At 43.1% G+C, this 23,015-nt stretch overlaps 1 protein-coding gene across 20 annotated transcripts in view; it reads right to left on the bottom strand.

The window, feature by feature from the left end:
• ablim1a (actin binding LIM protein 1a) overlaps nucleotides 1-23,015 on the bottom strand; it is a 78,735-nt gene that overhangs the window by 15,909 nt on the left and 39,811 nt on the right. For 10 of the 20 annotated variants that reach the window (XM_061746123.1, XM_061746115.1, XM_061746110.1 and 7 more), the window contains exons 4-16: nucleotides 22,477-22,586; nucleotides 19,398-19,524; nucleotides 18,516-18,609; nucleotides 16,068-16,155; nucleotides 13,834-13,898; nucleotides 13,453-13,497; nucleotides 11,594-11,671; nucleotides 11,267-11,425; nucleotides 11,043-11,087; nucleotides 9,672-9,704; nucleotides 9,443-9,572; nucleotides 7,786-7,905; nucleotides 5,835-5,939 (exon numbers count right to left, since the gene is read on the bottom strand). In XM_061746123.1, coding sequence (XP_061602107.1) covers nucleotides 5,835-5,939; nucleotides 7,786-7,905; nucleotides 9,443-9,572; nucleotides 9,672-9,704; nucleotides 11,043-11,087; nucleotides 11,267-11,425; nucleotides 11,594-11,671; nucleotides 13,453-13,497; nucleotides 13,834-13,898; nucleotides 16,068-16,155; nucleotides 18,516-18,609; nucleotides 19,398-19,524; nucleotides 22,477-22,586 — 1,199 coding nt within the window. The remainder of the gene's footprint in view (nucleotides 1-5,834; nucleotides 5,940-7,785; nucleotides 7,906-9,442; nucleotides 9,573-9,671; nucleotides 9,705-11,042; nucleotides 11,088-11,266; nucleotides 11,426-11,593; nucleotides 11,672-13,452; nucleotides 13,498-13,833; nucleotides 13,899-16,067; nucleotides 16,156-18,515; nucleotides 18,610-19,397; nucleotides 19,525-22,476; nucleotides 22,587-23,015) is intronic. The other 10 variants (XM_061746119.1, XM_061746122.1, XM_061746125.1 and 7 more) reach the window with 3 other exon arrangements.

Genomic DNA, 23,015 nt, shown 5'->3' with positions numbered 1-23,015 from the left:
ATCAGTATCCACAGAACCCTCCAGTCTACTTCTCCTGCTGACATAGATCGCCAATTTGGCTTGACCAATGACAAAATTTAAAAGTCGACATTTAGACTTTACCGTTTTCCTGTGCCTGACACATAAAATGAACATCTGATGTGAAAAAGTCTCACCAAACATTGAGAACATTCGACTCAGCAGGAGAAACAGAGCCGAAAGACGAGCACATTCTAGAAAACAATGAAACACCGTCTCTCTCTGTGCACAGAAGGGACAAACAGGCTGAACATTCAAATTCAAAATGGAAACAAAGGCATTCACAGCGAGCGCCCCGTGCAGGAGCCTCCACTGTAAATCCCCAACCCTCCTGGTTAGTGGTGGTTTGTACAGTGCTCCCCACTCAGGCCCCTGATCCTGTGTGAGGGCCAGGTGAGCTCTCCAAGGAGTATCGGCCCTACCTGCCAGTGTACGCTGATTCAGCACTTTAATCAGCACACAGTACATATTCTTACCCGTCATAGAGCTCAGCCTGTACTCAGTGTTCACTTTCAGCAAGACATTGGTAGTACACTTAAACACAGGAGACAGTTTAACAACAGGGAAAGGATCACAGTCATTGGCTGATTTCAGTCTTTTGTGGTGTGAAACCAGTAACGCCCTCTCAGAGACCGTCAGCTGCTGTTTCCAGCCCCCCAGCAGACGGCTGATGGTCCTGACAGACCTGACACCAACAAGAGAAGCCAGACCCTCAGAGCTGTCCAGAAAGGGGCCGCACAAGTCTATCACCTGGCCCAGTGTAATAATCTTGGCCTCATACAGTTTCTGAAGCAAGGATGGCCCTGCCTCACACTTGAACCGTGTCCCGTACACCACCGGCTCTCTTAAAAGCCAGAAAAGAGAGTCTGAACAATTCCTTCTGACTTTGTAGAACAGACCCCACACTTTAAAAAGTCCACGATAAAAACAGGGCAGAAAGTCCAGCTTAAAGCCACTCAGGTCCATTAAAAACAATGACTCTGCAAGTCCCAGTCCACTACAGCGCTCTAATAAGGCTCTAGCCACAGGTCTCCAGACCAGGTCCGCAGGTCCAGAGAGTAGTTTCTGAATTGACTGGAGCCTGAAAGCAGCTCCTCTGCTTGCCAGATGTACTAGTCCCTGCCCCCCCTCCTCCTTGGGCAGGAACAGAACACTCTGCGGGACCCAGTGCAGACGGTCCCAGAAAAAGTCCACCATGATCGCTTGCGCCTTGGACAGCAGGTTCGGAGGAGGGTCCACACATGCCAACCGATGCCACAGCATGGAAGACACAAGGTTGTTGATCACCAGGACACGACCTTTAAACGACATCTTTGGGAGGATCCATTTCCACCTGTTGAGCCTGGCTCGAACTTTTTCCAGAACATTCTCCCAGTTCTTGGAGAGGAAGGACTCGTCTCCCAGATAGACCCCCAGATATTTCAGTCCTCCCTTCTTCCAGACCAGGCCTCCAGGTAACACCAGCTTCCTGCTCAGCCCAGCACCTACAGCTAAAGCCTCACTCTTCAGCCAGTTGACCTTAGCTGAAGAGAGTTTGCCAAAGTCAAAAATGATCTGATGAAGAGCATTTACATCGTCCTGTTCCTTTACAAAAGCAATCACATCATCAGCATAGGCAGAGCAAAACAGAGGTTTTTTCAGACCAGGAAAACAGAATCCAGACAATTTTGACCTCAGTCTGTGTAAGAGTGGCTCCAAAGCCAGGGAATACAACATCCCTGACAAAGCACAGCCCTGTCTGACCCCTCTCTGGACCCCGAAGGGAGCACATAAAACACCGTTAACCTTTAGAACACTCTCAATGTCTCGGTACAGGACCTGGATCTTGGCTATAAGTCCAGAGCTGAACCCAAAAGCCTGCAGAACGTGCCACAAGTACTGGTGTTCAACCCGGTCAAAAGCCTTTTCTTGGTCCAGAGAAATCAGACCAAGCTCACAGCCCAATGAACTAGAGAGGTCCAAAACATCCCGAATTAAAGCAATGTTGTCAGTTATTAACCTGCTGGGCACACAGTACGTCTGGTCCACATGGATGACCTGCTCCATCACTCCTCTCAGCCTCATGGCCAACACCTTTGACAGAAGTTTGTAATCCGTACATAGTAAGGACACGGGCCGCCAGTTCTTAACATCTTGCAGGTCTCCTTTCTTTGGGAGGAGGGTGAGGACAGCTCGCCTGCAGCTCAGAGGCAGCCGCCCTTTACTCAGACTGTCCCTGAGGACACACAGCAAATCCTCACCAAGCACAAACCAGAAGGTCTTATAAAAATCAGCAGGGAGACCATCTATCCCCGGAGCTTTCCCACTCTTCAGGCTCTGCAAGGCCGCCAGCAGCTCTTGAGCAGACAGCGGGGCCTCCAGCTCTGCATTGTCCTCCTCATGGACCTGTGGCAGACCATTGAAGAAGGATGTGGCCATCTCAGGTTCCTCCTGGAACTCCGCCTTATAAAGTTCTTTGTAAAAGCTCACTGCACGTTGACGGATCTCCGCAGAGTCATGCAGCAACTGTCCGGTGTCAGACCGCAACGAGTGCATCATTCGCCTCTGTCCATTTTTCCTCTCCAACCCAAAGAAGAAGTGAGAGGGAGCATCCATCTCAGCTATGTGCTGAAAACGTGAGCGGACCAGAGCGCCCTGAGCAGATATACCCAGCAGGTCAGACAGAGCTGATTTTTTCCTTTTGAGAACTTTAATATGTTCTCGGTCTCCTGTGGAGTCTGCTAGATGTTGAAACTCCACCACTTCCCTCTCCAGATCTTTCATAGACCTGGCCATGTCCTTTGTGACATTGAGAGTATACTGTAGGCAAAGCTGTTTGATCTGAGCTTTGCCCACATCCCACCACTGCTGTAACGAGCTATACTGAGATTTGGTTTCTCTGAAATTACTCCAGAACAACACCAAGGCATTTTTAAACCTGTTATCTGACAACAGGGAGGTGTTAAAGTGCCAGTATGCGCTCTTACATTTTACATCTTTTATGACCACCACACAGTGCACCAGAGAATGATCAGAAAACCCCACTGGACTGATTAAAACACTTTTAAAAACATTAAAATGATGTTTAAAACAGTAGACTCTATCCAGTCTGGCCAGGGACAGCCAGTTGTCTCTACTGTGAACCCAGGTGAACTGCCGCTGCCCAGGGTAGAAATGTCTCCATACATCACTGAGCTCAAAGCTTTCGGTCAGCTCAAGCAGAGCCCGTCCAGAAGGAGCGTGAGGTTCCAGGTGGTTCCTATCCAACTGAGGGTTCTCGGTGCAGTTAAAATCACCGCCCAGGAACAGGTATTCCTCACTGCTACAGTCAGAAAGAACATCTCTTAACTTATCTAAAAAAACCATTCTGTCTGAACCAACAGTAGGAGCATAGACATTAATAAAAACCATTTTGACATTCTCGAATACAGCACTAATCTTTAGCATCCGGCCTGGAACGACTTCCTCTGCGGAACAGGAAACAGGTAAAAAATCTCTAGAGAAGAGAACTCCAACCCCCCCACTGTTGCTGCTCTTATGGCTGAGAAACAGGTCCCCACCCCACTCCCTCTTCCAATCTGACTCATTATCAGGAGAACTATGGGTCTCCTGAAGGAAAATCACATTTAGTTTCTTAGACTGGATCAGAGAGAAGAGAGAGGCTCTCTTTACATCTACTCTCGCACCATTAATATTTAAAGAGCCAAGTCTTAAATCACACATAATGAAGCTGCGTGTGAACAACAACCACAACCAAAAAAGTAAAAAACACATATTTAACTTATTCATCTTTATCCATTTGGGCCCGCACCTTCACCAACAATTTCCTAAGACGGTAAACTTCCGGGTCAGTAAAGGTCGGCTGCCCAAGGTTTCCTGACTTCTTCAGGAAAAACTTGGTGGAGTCACGAAACAACTTAAGATCAGGGAAAAAATCCTCCACCTGCACAGCCCTCATCCCCTTTGTGTTCTTCAAAAAGGAGCGGATTCTGGAGAACGAATAACCACTGTGTGTCCCACCCGGCATGTCCTCAGTGTCCGAGTCACTCTGTGTGTTTATCTGTGAGCTGAGTATGTCCTGCGTGTCCATCTGCGAGCTGAGTGTGTCCTGCGTGTCCATCTGCGAGCTGAGTGTGTCTTGTGTGTTTTCCTCTAACTCAGAGGGGTAGCACTGCAAGTCTTTTTTAGACATCTTGTTCACATTTTCACCATCAATTGTAGATTCTGGTGTTTTCCTCTTTGCAGCTATTTTAAATAAATCCTCCTCCATCACACTATCCTCGTCCTCCCCCTCCAACACAGACTCAGCCATCCTGGTGGCAGTCTGTCCCGTCAGCCCCTTTAACAGAGCCTGACTACTAGACTCTGCCATCTCATCCTGTACACCAGTTGCTTCGTTCTGTGCAAAAACCTGCGCCCCACTTTGTGCCCCGCTTGGCCCCTCGCCCGGCCCCTCGCCCGGCGCCTCGTTCGCCTCGGCCGGTGCCCCGGCCGGTTCCCCGGCCGGTGCCCCGGTCGGTTTCCCGGCCGGTGCCTCGGCCGGTTCCCCGGCCGGTGCCCCGGCCGGTTCCCCGGCCGGTGCCTCGGCCGGTGCCTCGGCCGGTCCCCCGGCCGGTGCCTCGGCCGGTCCCCCGGCCGGTCCCCCGGCCGGTTCCCCGGCCGGTTCCCCGGCCGGTTCCCCGGCCGGTGCCCCGGCCGGCGCTGCAGGCCGGCTGTCAGCCCTGACAGCCGGCTCTGCTGCCCGCCGTTCCCCCGCTCTGTCGGGGCATGAACGGATCAAGTGACCCTCCGCTCCACACCCAAAGCATTTTAAATTATCAGTGGTGACATGAACTGTATAATCAAAGTCGTCAATGCGAAAGCGGAGAACTAAATTGAGCTCATCCTTATTCCCATTGAGAACCATGGACACTTGTCTCCTAAAAGACACAACATGTTTAAGGAGCGGAGATTTACAGCCGAGGGGAATCAGCCTCATGGGAGACACAATCTGACCGTGTCGGGCTAATTCCTTCTCCAACAGCCCGTTTTTCAGAAAAGGGGGAACATTTGAAACAATGACTTTCTTTACAGGGCTAACGAGAGAAAACACCGGCGTTAACGTTCCCTGAATCACCACGCCCCTCTCCACCAGCTGATCCGCTTTCTCAGTGCTGTCTAAAAAAATCACCACAGCACTATTCATCCTGGAGGCTGATTTTACACTTTCATAACCCACAACTTCACCCACAGCCAGGCCACACTCTTCCACGGAGACACCAAAAGGTGGAGAGAGCTTGATGGCGTGCCTGCGGGAGAGTTTCTCCAAGCCGGAGACCCCCCGCGGAGCAACCATGTCTAATTGACAGGCTGCGGGCGGCGGCCGCCGCCAAACAAATCACGGAAACCCAAACTACCAAACAAAAAAACCAAAACTTATCACAGAGAAATGATGCAAAAACACATTAACCACCACCCAGTGCAGAAAAAAGAGCAAAAAAAAAAAGGTTTGAAACTCACACATTCAACAAACGCTCTCCGACACACTCACTCTGACACTCCAACCATCCACTCAGAGAGAGAGAGAGAGAGAGAGAAAGAGAGAAAGAAAGAAAAAGAGAGAAAAAGAGAGAAAGAGAAACAAAGAAAAAAAGAAAAAGAGAGAAAAAGAAAAAGAAAGAAAGAGAAAGAAAGAAAAAGAAAGAAAAAAGAAAAAGAAAGAAAGAAAGAAAGAAAGAAAGAAAGAAAGAAAGAAAGAAAGAAAGAAAGAAAGAAAGAAAGAAAGAAAGAAAGAAAGAAAGAAAGAAAGAAAGAAAGAAGGAGGGATGAGCAGTGACAGGGTGCGCTCCAGCTCCTACCTGGGAGGTGAAAATGTTTAGGGGTCTGGGAGAGAGGCGGGGTAACGGGCCGGCTGTCGGGCCTGAGCGGGAGGGGGGAGCTCCGGCCGCTCAGCGGGTCGGTGCCTCCAGTGAGAAGAACCAAGAACAGAGCATAAGCAGGGACAGTAAAGGGGAGCACAGGGGGAACGGAGCAACACACAGGGACCAACAGCACCGGGGGGCACGTCACTCTCATATTCTGGCTGCTCCTGAGGACAACAGTCAATGGCGCCAGAAAAGCAGACCAAACCAGCAGTTCAATTTGCAAAGATCAAATGCTCGGGAGATGTATTATGAAAACTAAAGCATGATGCCTGTTAGTTTGTTGGTTTTCAAAGTTAAGAAGTCGCTACTACTATCTCAGCATGCAGCATTAAGTCTATTTGGATTCACAGTTTACCAGAAACAGCTCCTGCAACACTCAAGGAACAGATCATTTCCATTCAAGATTTGGTCATATTGCTAAAGTTTCTGGAGTGCATAAAAAAATGGAAAACACAAAAACAAAAGGGCAACATTTACTGTGACACAGCTATGTTAGTTGGAGCTGGAGGGGTGTGTGTTAGTGAGGAAGCAGAGGCTTGGCTGCATGACGTGGAGTAGGGCTGGGCGATATATCGAGATTTTAATATATATCGATATATTTTCAAACGCGATATGGTACGAGACAATATCGTTTATATCGATTTAAAAAAAATATATACCGTATTTTCTGGACTATAAGCCGCACCTGCATATAAGCTGCATCCGCTCTATTTTTTTAAAAATAATAAAAAAAAAGATATACAAGCCACATCCGCTCTATTTAAAAAAAAAAAGATATGCAAGCCGCAGATATTTATGTTGTTAGATTAGATATTTACTACATGTACAGAATGATTTTGAACTGTAAATGATGTACACGTTTGTACCTAAATAGATCTTTTCCTAACAGTGTCTTTTAACACGGCAGCAACTTTGCTGATTAAAACGGGACAGAACCAAGAGAAAATAACCAGTATTTATTTATCTATTTATCTGTTTGAAATCTGCTTCTACCTACTTCTATCTGCTAAAGAAGAAGTAGCGTATTCTTCTTTGCATTTATTTTGTCTTAGTTTTGATTCTAATTCCGGTTAGAGCGCCCTGAGCGGTGGAAGAAAAATCCACAGAATAGCCACACCTTTGTATAAGCCGCATAGTTCAAAACCTATGAAAAAAGTAGCGGCTTATAGTCCAGAAAATACGGTATATATACATTTTTTTTTATGATTTTGATATAGCTTATTTTGTGACAAATTGACTTGAATGTTTTATTTGAGATTTGCACAAATGTTTTGTTATTTGCACAACTGTCAACCTCAGTGGAAAAGTCTGCCTGTTACTGTTTACATTGTATTAATTGCACAGTGTATTTTAATTTAATTGTTATGCAGGAAAGGGATATTTGTTTTATTTTATTCAAGAAGCATTTTTATTCTATATATGCAGGCAGTTTATTTTTATTTCATTTTTTTTATAGATTTTGATATTGTGCAGACCTCTGTTAATAAAGGAACCCGTGTGACATTTGGCACGAGGCTTTGTATTAAAACTGACTGTTTTTTTAAGGGTTTTCCTCAGAAAAAAATGAAGCTAACAGAGATGCTATGCTACAATGCTTTGGGGGAAACCCCAATGATGGCACAGAAAAAATATCGATATATATCGAGTATCGCCATTCAGCTAGGAAATATGGAGATATGACTTTTGGTCCATATCGCCCAGCCCTAACGTGGAGCAGGACAAACACCAAGTCTGTCCTTTATGCTCTGATGAGAAAATGAGGATGTATCCAGAATGACAGGTGACGCATCGATGAGAGGTGAGGATGAGATAATGGTAATGGTGTGTTGCTTCACGGTGGGGAGGGGGAGTGGGGGGGCATTTACAAATGGAGTGGGGCCCTTACCTTGGCTATGGGGGAGGAAGTGGTGTCTGAAAGGGGATGTGGGGCGGGAGTCACTATTTCTGGAGCCCACACTGTTACTGCACAGGGAGGAGCAGAGCTTCTGCATGCCTGTCAGAGCCTCTGCAGGTGGGGAAGGTGTGGGGCGGGGGACAAACCCCCCAAGACCAGGCAGAGAAGTGGATAACATAAGGAGGAGATAGAGGACGAGAGGCAAGGGGTAAAAGAAAAAGGGAAATATACTGCAGTCAAATGTTGAAAAGAAGAGATAAAAGACACCCAACGTGAGAGTTAACCCTTGTGCTGTCTTTGGGTCAAGGGAGGGTGAAGGGAGAAAAGAAGGAATGAATGAAGGGAGAAAAGATGGAAGGAAGGAAAGAAGGAAGTCAGGAAGAAAGGAGAAAAGAAGGAAAGAAGGAAGGGAGAAAAGATGGAAGGAAGGAAAGAAGGAAGGAAGGAAAGAAGGAAGTAAGGAAAGAAGGAAGTAAGGAAGAAAGGAAGGAAGTAGGAAAGGGAGTAAGGAAGGGAGAAAAGATGGAAGCGAGGAAAGATGGAAGGAAGGAAAGAAGGAAGTAAGGAAAGAAGGAAGTAAGGAAGTAAGGAAGAAAGGAAGGAAGTAGGAAAGGGAGTAAGGAAGGGAGAAAATATGGAAGGGAGGAAAGAAGGAAGTAAGGAAAGAAGGAAGTAAGGAAGAAAGGAAGGAAGTAGGAAAGGGAGTAAGGAAGGGAGAAAAGATGGAAGGAAGGGGGAAAGGAAGGAAGGAAGGAAGGAAGGAAGGAAGGAAGGAAGGAAGGAAGGAAGGAAGGAAGGAAGGAAGGAAGGAAGGAAGGAAGGAAGGAAGGAAGGAAGGAAGGAAGGAAGGAAGGAAGGAAGGAAGGAAGGAAGGGAGAAAAGATGGAAGGAAGGAAAGAAGGAAGTAAGGAAGAAAGGAAGGAAGTAGGAAAGGGAGTAAGGAAGGGAGAAAATATGGAAGGGAGGAAAGAAGGGAGAAAAGATGGAAGGAAGGGGGAAAGGAAGGAAGGAAGGAAGGAAGGAAGGAAGGAAGGAAGGAAGGAAGGAAGGAAGGAAGGAAGGAAGGAAGGAAGGAAGGGAGAAAAGATGGAAGGAAGGAAGGAAGGAAGGAAGGAAGGAAGGAAGGAAGGAAGGAAGGAAGGAAGGAAGGAAGGAAGGAAGGAAGGAAGGAAGGAAGGAAGGAAGGAAGGAAGGAAGGAAGGAAGGAAGGAAGGAAGGAAGGAAGTAGGAAAGGGAGTAAGGAAGGGAGAAAAGATGGAAGGAAGGGAAAAAGGAAGGAAAGAAGGGAGAAAAGGAAAGAAAGAAGGGAGGGAAGAAGGAAGGAATGGAGAAAATAAGGAAATAAGGAAGGAAAAGCAAAGAAGGTAATAAAGGAACGAATGACGAAGGTGAGGTAGGAAGAAAAAGGAGTAAAGGAGGGTAAAAAAGGAGGAAAAGAGGAAAGGAAGAAGGAAGGAGAGAGCATGGCAGGAGGAAAGAAGGATAGAAGAATTGGGTCATTTTGACCCGAAGACAGCACCAGGGTTAAGGTGTAAAACCTTCAACGGAAAGAAACTAACACATATAAAACGCTGCGTATTTGAAAAATACACATCCCCACACAGCAAGGTCGTACACGCACGGAAAAAAGAGTGGGCTAAATACCCACCTGGTCTGTGAAAATGCTGCGGTGACCGTGACAAGGTGGGGGTGTAACCATGGCGATTATAAACAGGTGATCCGATGGATCCCTGGCTGGTGGACCTCTGAAGGATCCGGTCCCTCCGCTCATAACAACCCTGACACACACACACACACACACACACGGGTTGTTGGGGTGAATAAGAACTGGCGACGAGAGCGATGGAGCCGAGCTGAGATCTGGAACAATTCCTCACCTCTCCAGGGACCGGGGACATGTTTCTGGAGGACTAGAAAGAATCAAGACACCTGAGTTACTGCAATTTCTTCAAATCCAAAGGAAAAGATTTGGATTCAGACAACTTTATCAATCCCTTTGGGAGGTTCCCTCGGGGAAATTGACATTTCCATCTCAAACACACAGCACTGTCATATTAGGGGTGTGCAAACAAGGGTACCTCACAATTCAATTCGATTTCGATTATTGGAGCTTCGATTCTTCGATTCTTCGATTATAACGATTGTCGATTCGATTCGATTATTAGTGCCACGATTCTTCGATTATTGTGATTTTTAATGCTTTTTTCCATACAAGATTGATTTTGTCTTCATCTGTGGCTACATTTGTAAATAAATAGCCAATCAATTAACTCAGTTCCTCTAACAACACTCATTAAGTAAATAACAAGGTTTTTTGAACATGTGACATGTATTTTTCTTGACCAGGGAAAGCTGCACTTGCATGAGAGCCCCTTCTATTGGCAGAAAACACTGAAAACGGTCAAGCCCTGGATTTAATGAGTTCATTAATTCAAGTAAACAAGATATGTACTTCCATCAAATGTATTTAGTGTAAACACATCTGCCATATTTCAAGTGAACAATAAGAAATGTGCATTCTTGAAAATGAAATGATTCAGCAGCTTATTCAGTCTGGAATCTGGATAGGATAACTTAAAAAAAAAAAAAAAAAATATTTTTTTTAATTAATCGATTCCAAATCGTCACGTGACGCATCGCGATGCATCGACACGTCGATGAATTGCACCCACCTCTATGTCATATATAAATCAAACACCCAAAAAACCAAAGACCCATATAAAGATAAAAACATTTTAAAAAATTAAATAGAAAATAGAAAAAATAAAAAATACAAATACAAAGTGCAGTGCCATAAATAGAATTATATGGATAGAAAAGAAATAAGTGTTATGTAATATTGCACTGTCCGGTTTGTTGTTGGTCAGACTGATCAAAACATGTGTATTATTCCCATTTTTTTCATAAATTGAATGAAACCTAAATTACTTTAAAAGGATAATTGGGGTTTTATGAGGTTATTTTAAGTATAAAGGAGCAGATTATTTATGCTCATGTTATGTTTATGTAATAATTCCTTGGGGATCATGTTCTGGGTCGCTGGAAGGCGCCTAGAGACAACTTCTATTGTAATAGATGCTATATAAATAAAATTGAATCAAATAAATGAATTTAATTATTGTATTACTGCACATTTCCTCTGACGCTGATGACTGCAGCCAACACACACATACTCATAGATATCATTACATCATCTGTTTTCTATGATTTTAAGCCATTTAATGAGCGTACACTGCGGTACATCTTACCTTGTCATCAGGCATGGGGGAGCGGTCCCTCCTGGCAGTGTGGAGCTGCGAGGGACACACAAGATCAGTGGTGCAAAAATAAAGAAATCCTTTCAGATGCAAAAGTCCCTCCGAGGGAAAGCAGGATTATTTGAGTGCCGTTTCTCTTAATGCGCTGTACCAAATGTACCAAATGTACCAAATGTGCTCATGCAGGAGGAGAAGCATGCAGTCTGTGTGTTTACCTCTCCCACACTCTCCCGTCTCTCCTCTTTCTCATCCAGGGAGGTTGTGTACATAGGTTCATAGGTAATAAGATCGGGGCGTTCAATGTCATAAATGGCTTTGACTTTTGGGATGGCAGCTAGGTCTCGGTAATCAAGGATCTCATTGTCTACTTTTGCCTAAGGAGACAAATAAAGACAAACACGCAAAACACACACACACACAAAAGTGAAGGGAGGTTACTACAGTTGAACCATCTAAGGCTGAGCACTGTGTAGCTGTCAAGAAAGGGCTGAAGAAACAGAAAAACAGGGCAAGGCCGTTCCTCGCTAGCTGGCAGTTCTTACATAAATCGTGTGGCCCGGTGAGCCAGGTATGCTTGAACCAGGTCTGGAACAAATACTCTCGGATGACGACCTCGTAGGCTATGAAATGGGAAAGCATATATTGCTGTTAGTCAAATACATGAGTAAGCAAAAACCTGCCAGTCAGTCAGACAGTCAGTTAGAATGATCCATAATCCCAAATGAAAAAAAGTTGGGATCACAGGATATACTGTATACGGTGCATTACAATGCAAAATAGATAACATTTTTACTTCTTTTACATCTCCTTGAAGCTTTATTCTTTTGCAGACTGTATGAACCCAAGATATTTCACTTGTTTTCTCATGAGCTTCACTTTTATAACCATGTTTGCATTTCAGAAACTGCAATACAGTCCAAATAAAGCTGGGACAGCAACGTTTGTTGCCATTTTTCCCTGCAACATCTTACAGGTGTTCAATGTGCATATTGACCCTGCACCTGGACACAGTTGATACAAGGTTTCTTTTTCACTGCAAAGTTACATTTTAAGCTGCATAAGTGAATGCAGCCTTGCCCCTGCTGTTACAGCATCTATTGATGAATATCACCTCTTTATGCAGCATAGAGATATTGAAAATTACATGTACTTATCTTGTGCATTAAAAGTTGTTCCTGATTTAGAGATTACTTATTTAATGATATTATCGAGGGCCGAAGAACATAACCTCCTATCTGCAAAATTGTCTGACTGGTGTTTTTCACTTTAGATGACATCACAAGGTGGGCTGCACCTATTAAGCCTGTCTGTACGTTATTTCCACCCATATGTATAGAGGTATCCTTAAAAAAAAATAACATTCTACAACAAAACAAGACAGTTTTTTGTGTTTTCCCAAAAAAGTGAAATTTTCAGATAGGAGGTTATGTTCTTCGGCCCTCGTTATGTAATGTAAAAGGAGAAATATGCACTCTACTCATCAATTCTTGCTTTGGAAACTGCTGCTTTTTAAACATTTCATTTGTTGACTAAGTAGATGTCCTCTTTCCATATTTGCTCCCTAAAACCTTTCACAGATGCTCCTCTTGTATCAGCTAATCATTATAATCATTATAATCATTATAATTCTTTTAATAGCATGTTGACGTCACCCGTCTAAAATAATACCATGAATTCTTTCCTTTCACCTCCTTACTAGGAGTAAACTGCTGCTGTACCAACTTTTTTTTAGAATGCACAGCAAGACTGAAATGCAAAAAACAGACATATTAAATGAAGATGATGAGAAAAAAGACTTGTACAAAAAAGAGTAAATTTAAGAGTAGCTTTCTAAATTTGTTCCAACTTTTTTTCAATTTGCCGTTTTACCCAAAACACCCCAACAATACTTCATTTGGAGTTTATATGCTTTATGACGGATGGGAGGGAACCCCTGTATTAAGGTTTTAATGAAATACATGAAGTACTTTAAAAGAGTTTAAACGTCTCATTTATTAAGTCATTCATTTGCACATATGCAAAGTGAATGGGCGCTAAAGCACTTTGATTTGATGTTATTAAGTACTTCATGTCTGTTTATGAAAAATGAACAGCACCAGGTTTGAATGCAGCGCGATTAGATGAGCTTTTTTTGGCCAAATGGGTAAATGGCATTCTTATAAAAATGCTCATTAGTCATCTGTCAAACCTTGTTTACTCCTCCGAATGTGTGTGCATCTCGGGCTCATGCACCTCGTGTAATATGAGGGTTGATTAGCGTGATGTTAAAAGAGACTGAATGGGGCTGAGCGAGGGCGCTGCAGGCTGTCTCCGGCAGGTGGCAGCAGAGAGTCTATCGCATCCTAAATACATGGTGGAACACAGGGTGATGCCATCTCATAGCCAATAGCGAATACAGTACCTGCCTTTCTGTATTTTGGAGCAATAAGAGGGACGGAGGCAATAGCTGTGGAGGAAGGGAGAGGGGGATTCACAGAACATCACACATGGGGTTGTGCCTCACCTGCCCAACTCACAGTTCACACACATACTTCACGGCTGAAGTGTCGACATGTAAAACACGTTTACAGACAAACAGGAGCACACACAGATGCCCGGCGTTGGCTGAGCAGGCAAATTATTTAAGCCACAGCGGGTTCAGTTTTAACAGTCCAGAGCGATAACGGCTTGTGTTGAACTCCTTGTTGAATATTCAGATTTCCTATCTTTTACGTCACGAGGCATGAAAAGGAAGCAGAAACAAATGTAACAACAAAGGAGTCAGTGCTGTCCAAATTCCTACCCGCTCCCTGTGTCTCTCCTCTGTTCTGGTGGTGTTCTTGCAGCTCGGATGCCAAACTGTTGACCCTGAGGCGAGAGGCGCAGAGAAAACACACTTACATTACTGCTGTTTCTAATCAATGATGGGTTCTGGATATTCACAGAGACATACATAACAATTCTAATGTTTTTCCAATCGTATCTGATTTGTGTTTGAATCCAGGACTCGGTTCAGTTGTGTGACCACTTTCCTTCTTTTCCGTGGCGACTGTCAATCACTTTTTGACATTGTATTTGTTTGCTTGCTCCGTCTCGACAGCGGTAGCTCTAGTTGCAGCCTCGTCGGGTGGATGCCAATCAAAGTCAGCGTGTGAAGTCAAAAGCACTTTCAGTAATTGACGAGATGACAATGTGCTGCGAGTTAGGGCTGGGCGATATGGAACCAAAAGTCATATCTCGATATTTTCTAGCTGAATGGAGATACTCGATATATATCGATATTTTTTCTGTGCCATAATTGGGGTTTCCCCCAAAGCATTATAGCATAGCATCTCTGTTAGCTTCATTTTTTTCTGAGGCAAACCCTTAAAAAAACAGTCAGTTTTAATACAAAGCCTCGTGCCAAATGTCACACGGGTTCCTTTATTAACAGAGCAGGTCTGCACAATATCAAAATGTATAAAACAAATGAAATAAAAATAAACTGCCTGCATATATAGAATAAAAATGCTTCTTGAATAAAATAAAACAAATATCCCTTTCCTGCATAACAATTAAATTAAAATACACTGTGCAATTAATACAATGTAGACAGTAACAGGCAGACTTTTCCACTGAGGTCAGTTGCGCAAATAACAAAACATTTGTGCAAATCTCAAATAAAACATTCAAGTCAATTTGTCACAAAATAAGCTATATCAAAATCATAAAAAAAAAAAAAAATTAAATCAATATAAACGATATTGTCTCGTACCATATCGTGTTTGAAAATATATCGATATATATTAAAATCTCGATATATTGCCCAGCCCTACTGCGAGTCTACATAAACGAGTGAAAGCATGTTGTGCACGTACGTGTGCCCAAGGAGGTAGTGAATGAGCTGAGAACGACATACACGTGAATCCAATTCTCTGAGTTTCATCTTCACTAAATCCCAAAATTTTTCAACACCTACATGTAACAGATTCAAGGATGAAGTGGCTTTTAAAGCCATGAATAAGACATGGAGCCTTTTACTTCACCATTTTTGCATCAAGAACTGTTATTTAGCTTTTTTTTTCAGGACAACAAGAAAGATCGTTTAGTTCAGGGGTCGGCAACCGAAATGTTGAAAGAGCCATATTGGACCAAAAACACAAAAAACGAATATGTCTGGAGCCGCAAAAAATGAAGTGTCTTGTATCAGCCTTAGAATGAAGGCAACACATGCTGCATGTATCTATATTAGTTATAACTGGCTACTCAGCTGCAAATGTAGCTGCTAATGTCCACATCTTTTTGTTATCGGACAACTTCTCGCTACATAACAAACATTCAGGCAATGAATGCAAATGATTCGCTCCAAGAAACGTTGAATCCTCTATGGAAGAGTATTAGGGCCATGCAGGAGAAAAAATATTTGAGAGGGGAAGATTTTTTTTTTATTTTGCACTTCGAGAAAAAAGTCGAAATGTCGAGAAAAAAAAGTTGAAATTTCGCCTTTTTTCTCAACATTTCAACTTTATTCACAAAATTTGGACTTTTTTTCTCAACATTTCGACTTTTTTCTCGAAATTGTATTTCAACATTATTGTCGAAATTTCAACTTTTTTCTCGAAGTGCACAATAAAAAAAAATAAAAAATCTTCCCCTCTCAAATATTTTTTCTCCTGCATGGCCCTAATACTATTCCGTACAAATCTTCGTTAACAGAAATGTTGAAATGTGATATTTATTCTACACATTTTTCCAGCATTGGAAAACGTGTCACATTTGTCCTCCTACAGAAACCATATGAAAACAAAAAAAGTATTTCCCTCCCCCATCGATTTTTTGAGGTAAAAGCTCCAGGGAGCCACTAGGGCGGCGCTAAAGAGCCGCATGTGGCTCTAGAGCCGCGGGTTGCCGACCCCCGGTTTGGTTAATCTGCCACCTACCTGTAGATATTAAACTATATTTACTCATGATCAAAAACAGCATTGGTGGGTTTTAGAGGAATTTTCCACAAATAAGCATGCACTTTACTGCCGCAGTAAATGTGCCAGGTCCACTCACCTTGCAGATACATCTCTTCTCCTTCTGTGAACATCTGATTGCACCTGCTGCATCTCGCACAGCTGGGGTGGTAGTGCTTATCACCTGCCTGGAAAAACCAGAGCACAAAACAAACTTGGCATAACAGGAAAATCAATGAATGCTGCAGCAGAGCGAGTGACTTCCAGGTAATGAACCTGGAGCTCCATCTGCTCCGAGCTGCACGTCTGTCCTCTTTCTGACACTGCTGCTAGTGCAGGTAAGACGTTCTTCACCGAAGACCGACTGTGGCTGTCAGTGAAGACGCTCCGCTAAAAAGAAACGCCTCTCCTCAACAGTTGGTAAGCTTCACGGACGATATGAGGGAACATACTGCATTGTGACATTATTCAACATATAAAGGTGTGACACAGCCAACCTGTCTTTCACATATCTGAGCAATGTGCTTTGCGATAACCTGCATAATGTAATCCAATAAAACGATATGACTGCGAGAGGGCCCGAGTTTCCTTCTACAGTGACGCAGCACTTTGCATGCAGAATGCTGCGTCATAAAAGGCTGCACGCCTTTGACCGCAGGTGATAAATACTCAAATCTGTTTAACAGTCCTCAGTAACATTTCCACATACAAGTGGCCACTCATAGATATGAAGCCACTGTCTAACATTTGCATTCTCGGTTTTACTGGATTGGGAGTTGACGCCTCAGTGCACTTCTTCCCCACTGAATTCCCCTCACCCGTATAGTAAAGCTACTTACACTGCAAATGTTATGAGCAAATTAACTTTTAGTCTTCTGTTTTTCTCTTTCTATATCATTTACATCTATAAACAGTACTGGAGTTGAGGGGGGATGAGGGGGGATGGCATCCCCCCTGAAATAAAAACGGTCCAAATCATCCCCCCTGTAAAACTGCCATCCCTCCTTTCCATCCCTTATGTCATTTCATCAATGAAAGTGGTTTTACTGCTATTTCAACATTTAGAGTCATCACCAGAAAAATAACACCAGAAAAATAACTTATTTGACAATTCTCACCTGTTTCAAGTAACTTTTCACTTGAAATAAGTAGGAAAATCTACCAGTGGGACAAGATTTATCTTTTCATTACAAGCAAAAAAATCTTGTTCCACTGGTAGATTTGTCTGCTAATTTTAAGTGAAAATCTACTTGAAACAGGTGAAAATTGTTGTTTTTTCCAATGATGAGTCTTGTTTTAAGTGTGATGAGATTTTTTTACTAAAATGAGACATTTTAACTAGACATAGGACAAATATTCTTGTTAAGATTTTGAGTTTTTGCAGTGATCCATTTTACTTATCCTGTGAAGTTCAGAAAACTGTTTTTTATTGTTGTGTTTTGATGTACTTGATGTAAGCCCAGTGGATATTTAAAGCTTACAGAAGGCTGCATTTAACTGCTGCTATGTCATTCCTGCAGTATTTCTGCAGGTGTTCAGGCAGGTCAGTGCTATTATTTGTAATATATTACATTATTTGTAATCAGCACAAATTATCTGTCCCCATATGATAAAATCCACCATCCCCCCTGATTTTTTTTTTACCACTCGAGTACTGTCTATAAACCATTTACGCTGCATTACCAGGGGCGCAGATACCGCTTGACCCGGGTCTTTGATCGGTGGTTACTATTATCAGACGAACCGGTGTCTCTGGTCCCCCTGATTCACTGGCAGCAGCTCAACGGTGAGATACTCAGTGGCCTTTTCCTACTGTAATAAAGGCCCGCATTAGTGTTGGATTACCCTAAGCCTAGCCGCCTGGCCCGCAGTGACATTTTCATGCCATTAAATGACACATAACTGATTGGATCACTGTCTGCGGCACAGCCGGGCTTGCACTTTTTTGGGGAGATAAGAAAAGCAAAAAAAACAAAAAACTTTTTCAAAAGCATCAAAAATCTTTCACATAAATACACAACTCACACGACTTTAATAAAGCCAGAACACAGAGTTTCATAACATTTGCACGACATACAATATTAATGATTAAATGTCAGATCACGTTAGAGGTTTTATGCAATATTTATGTAATTTGCAGCAATGTGAGCTTGACTTATGGCATGGATTGGTCTGTATTTAGGGTCGGAAAGACCAAAAATCGGCTCAAATTTAATCTTTTAGATACATTCATGTCAAAAGTCTGCTAGGCTTGTTGCTGAGGAGATTACACCAGAGATTACCAAACTACATTTCACAATTCTGCTGCATGCAGCTTCATCCCTCAGACCGGGACATATCTAAAGCCACGATAGGCAAACATTCATTTTCAACTTTAGCTATGCTTTCACAAATGTGCTCGTTTGAATTTTAGCTGGAACTGTTTCAAACTTACCTGAGGCAGGTTCCCATGTAATTCAGGTGTAAGATGATTTGAAAGTGTTTGAACAGAGGCCTGATGTGCTGTGTCAGCAGTGTGCAGCTGCAGGATGTGCTATGAGTGCCTCACCTCTAACACCTTCCCTGTGATGAACTGATGACACGCCTCACACTGAACACCGAAATGGATCTGGTAGTCCTTCTCACAGTAGGGGGCGCCATCCCTGCGAGACACGAGAGGCACCCCAACCGGGATCCGGACGTTACACATTTAAACAGGGACATATGTGGTTCAATGACGAATAAGGATTTTTAACAGGTCAATTTTAAAATAATAATCTATTGCAGTAGAAGAATGTTGTGTACACATAAAACAAATTTAAATTAATTAAGAGTTTTTTGTCAAGATGAATTGGCACTAGCCTTAAAAAACGTCATGTGGTGCAACCATGTTTTATATTAAAATTAATTTCCTTTACATCTTGACATCTTCTTTTTTTACAAGTTTTCAGTATTATATAAAAATGGTTGTTTTTTTAATGGTCGCGCCACATTATATTCGATAAAATGGACATCATCATCAAAACTTTGTTTGTATATTATGATGGAAATATAAATACAAATGTATTGCATCTTACACACTACAACATATTTCAGAAATCATGCCAGATAGGGCAGAAGATTGATTTAAATACATTTAGAGTGATTTCAAAAAAGTTTTCAAAACAAGAGTCCTGGTTGGACGGTCGCACCACATGACATTTTGACGCTTAAAACAACAACAAAATCCCAAATAACTAGTATTTTTTGTAAAATTGAAGTGAGTCCATATGTGGGACAGGTAGGTCATATACCTGTATATGGTATTTTTTATCCATTTAAACCTTTTTCGAATTGAAAAAAAATCTGTTTTTCAGAAAATATATGCGTCACGTCATTGACCCATGTGTGTGTTTGCGTGAATCTGAGCAGGCAGATATACTTGTGCTGAGAGCAGATATGAGCTGCTTACTTGCTGATGTACTCCCCGGTCAGCACTTTGTTGCAAGCTTTGCACTTAAAGCATCCCAGATGCCACTGCTTGTCCAGTGCAAGGAGAGCCTGTCCGTTTTTAATGTCCCGGCCACATCCTGCACAATCTATCCAAAGAAAGTTAGTGCAGTTTAAAAACAAGAAAGAAAAAGCAACTGCTGTCTTAAAATTATCAGTAGAAGGAAATTAAGGCCCTGTCCCAATACTCCCTCTACCCCTCGTTTTCATCACTACCCCTAAATTTGGCGCGTTCCCGTGAGGGTAGTGGTGTCCCAATTCCTCTTTTCACCTAGGGGTAGTGGAGAAAACGAGTGTAGTGGCTATGAATCTGTCCCTACGGAGCGAGGGTTTTGCGATCCTGACTCGCTGACCTAGGGACCAAAAAATTTCCCAGAATGCTTTTCGTCGTCATTTGCGGACTGAATCCAAAAAAAAAACATGGCGGACATTTCTTATTTTTTAGTGAATAAAATCAATATTTTGAGTTAGTTTCGGCATAAAAATTAGTTTTTATTACATTTCTAGCGAGAAATATATATTTTACTTTCATAATATTCACTCAGTGAATGTACATTATCACTTTTTTGCCAGTTTTTTGCAACCTCGCCAGAATAAAGGCTGATTTATGGTTCCCCGTTACACCAACGCAGGCCTACGGCGTAGGTTACGCGGCTACGCGCGCTGTACGCGCGCTGTACGCCGTACCCTAGAGACCTACCCGAGATCTTAACGGTTACTTTTACGCCTGAAAAAATATTAAAACTAAATAAAGTGGCATATTAACAGCGCTACAGCTGAAATTAAAACAGCTTTTGGCTCTCAGCTTCCTGGGAAGATTTCAAGTGCCCTAAAATCTGTCCCTTCTTTTTTAGGGGTAGTGAAGAAAAGAAGGGGGTGTATTCTTGGGATTGGGCCAAAGCCTTGAAGGAGCTCATAATAGTCATCAGAGAAGGTCAATTGTTGCAAATAAAGAATGAAATGTCTCCTAAAGTCTGACCCCAGACACTAGATGGCAATAAAGAGTCACCAACAACGCTCTCACAGCTGCCCCTTCCCATCATAGCTCCGCTATAAGAGCTCCATCCATATCAGAGAAGAATCCCGAGGCTCTATAAGTGCAAGAGGTTGGTTTCTGTACCAGAAATCCTCTTGTCATCTCGTCTTTAATGAAGAGATGGAGCCAACTGCAAACACAGGGGATGAAAACTTGGCTAGGCGTAACGAGGTTGTGATGACGACGTGGGTATCATCGGCGTGCCTTATTTATAGGTGACCTTGTCTAAAAGCTCTTCAAATGCCAACAGAAAGAGCAGCAGGAGTGAGAGGGGAGGGAGAGAGGGGAAGAGATGGAGGATGGAGGGAGGGTAGGAAGCTGGAAGAGGAGGAGCTTCAGGGCTTCAGGGCTCCACACTCCCCGTTTCAGAGGAAAGGAAATGTACGGCCATGCATTATTGAGTGAGGCCTGTGTCAGTGTTATTCACGGAGGAGGACTGCACTTATGGAGGACAGGAGAGGAGGAGGATATCCCTGAAATGTGCACCTTCATCATTTACTCGCTGAGCACGGCTGATTCGGAGGGGAGTCTCTGAAATCGGAAGGAAGCAGCTAGTTTGGGTCAAAAATGCTTACAGTTGTTCTGCATGAGCTCCGTTTGTGGACCAAAAGTTAACGTGAAGCTATTTGGGTCAATGCAACATTCGGCAACTATTTACCCTGAACAACCCTTCACACACGGCTGTTTGATAAGCGGTTCAGTGTTCTTCATCTACTGGGTTTTCACAAGCGGTTCTGATTTTCAGTTTTGTTCATTTAAATGCCGTCTAACGTGTGAGCATGATGATTGACATGTCCAGTCACTGCCCAAATAATGCAGCTAAAATGACTGATTAAGAGCTTTGTTAAGCAATTATTCATGAATCAAACCTGAAAAACACATTTTCTAGACTTTCTCCTCTTCAGAAACATTTGAATGCCTCATTAAGGGCCAATCCCAATACTCCCCCTACTTTCTACCACTAGCCCTCCCTCACTACCACTACCCCTAAAAAAGAAGCCACAGATTTTAGGGCACTTGAAATCTTCCCAGGTCAGTCCCAATACTCCCCCTACCCCTACTTTCAGCACCACCCCTAAAATCAGGAAGCTGAGAGCCAAAAGCTGTTTTAATTTCAGCTGTAGCGCTGTTAATATGCCACTTTATTAAGTTTTAATATTTTTTCAGGCGTAAAAGTAACAGTTAAGATCCCCAACCTGGGCTCAGTTTATCCAAATAATCCCTGTTAAGAAATTTGATCTGATGTTTTCGGCGATGATAAGAGCCGCCGGCACTGAAATAAATAATTTAGGAAGATAAATGTTGGTTTAATAGATGAAATCTAACAGTTGTAGCTACGCCTGTTAAGAAATTTGCACGGGTACAGCGTAGGGTACGGCGTAGGGTACGGCGTAGGGTACGGCGTAGGGTACGACGTACGGCGCGCGTCGCCGCGTAACCTACGCCGTAGGCTCTGGGTTGGTGTTACACGGAACCATAAAATCAGCCTTTATTCTGGCGAGGTTTGAAAAAGACTTCGCAACAACGGGCAAACGAGTGATTATGTACATTCACTGAGTGAATATTATGAAAGTAAAATATATATTTCTCGCTAGAAATGTAATCAAAACGCATTTTTATGCAGAAACTAACTCAAAATATTGATTTTATTCACTAAAAACTAAGAAATGTCCACCATGTTTTTTTTTTTTTGATTCAGTCCGCAAATAACGACGAAAAGCATTCTGGGAAATTTTTTTCAGCTGGTCAGCATCCGAAAACCCTCGCTCCGTAGGGACAGATTCATAGCCACTACACTTGTTTTCTCCACTACCCCTAGGTGAAAAGAGGAATTGGGACACCACTACCCTCACGGGAACGCGCAAAATTTAGGGGTAGGGCTGAAAAGTAGGGGTAGGGGGAGTATTGGGACAGGGCCTTAGTGTCCCACTGCAAACAAAGTCTCATGTATTTCAACTCACCAGTGTGAATATGTATTACTGTATATTAGACAATGGCTACTTACTGCTGGAGCCCAGGATGTCCTTTGGTCCCGGAGACATGGGTTCGACACAGTACTGGCACAGACAGTCCTTCCCGTTAAAGGTCACCCTGTCCCCGGCAGGGAACGGTCGTCTGGAAGACAAGCAGACAACAACACATGAACAGTTTACGAGATGAGGAGTGCAGCTCGTCTGACAGGGATGGAGATGACGGGGCCTCGTGGAGGCGACTCCTGACAACCCCGTCTACCCAAGACGCCTATTTAGTCAGACGATGTACAGAAATGACTCACAGTATGTTGCTGTGCACTGTCAACTTAACTTTCTGTCCTCCTTAAGTTTGATCATCCCGACATGTCTTTCTGTCCTTATCACTGAATCAGAGGGACGTGCATTCACACCAGTGAGATGTAAGGGCTTCAGAAAGAAACACTAATCAAGGGAGCTTCCCTTTCTACCAACTTCCACTCCAATTCTTGCTTGTTGGAGTCTGTAAGAGCCAATTTGTATTGAGTTGTGCTTCCCATTTAATAACTTGTGTGGGTATGTGAATTGTTGTAGT

The sequence above is a fragment of the Cololabis saira genome, chromosome 17, assembly GCF_033807715.1.
Source record: "Cololabis saira isolate AMF1-May2022 chromosome 17, fColSai1.1, whole genome shotgun sequence".
In the NCBI taxonomy this organism is placed as follows: Eukaryota; Metazoa; Chordata; class Actinopteri; order Beloniformes; family Belonidae; genus Cololabis; species Cololabis saira.
This window is presented reverse-complemented; position numbering and strand designations above follow the sequence as displayed.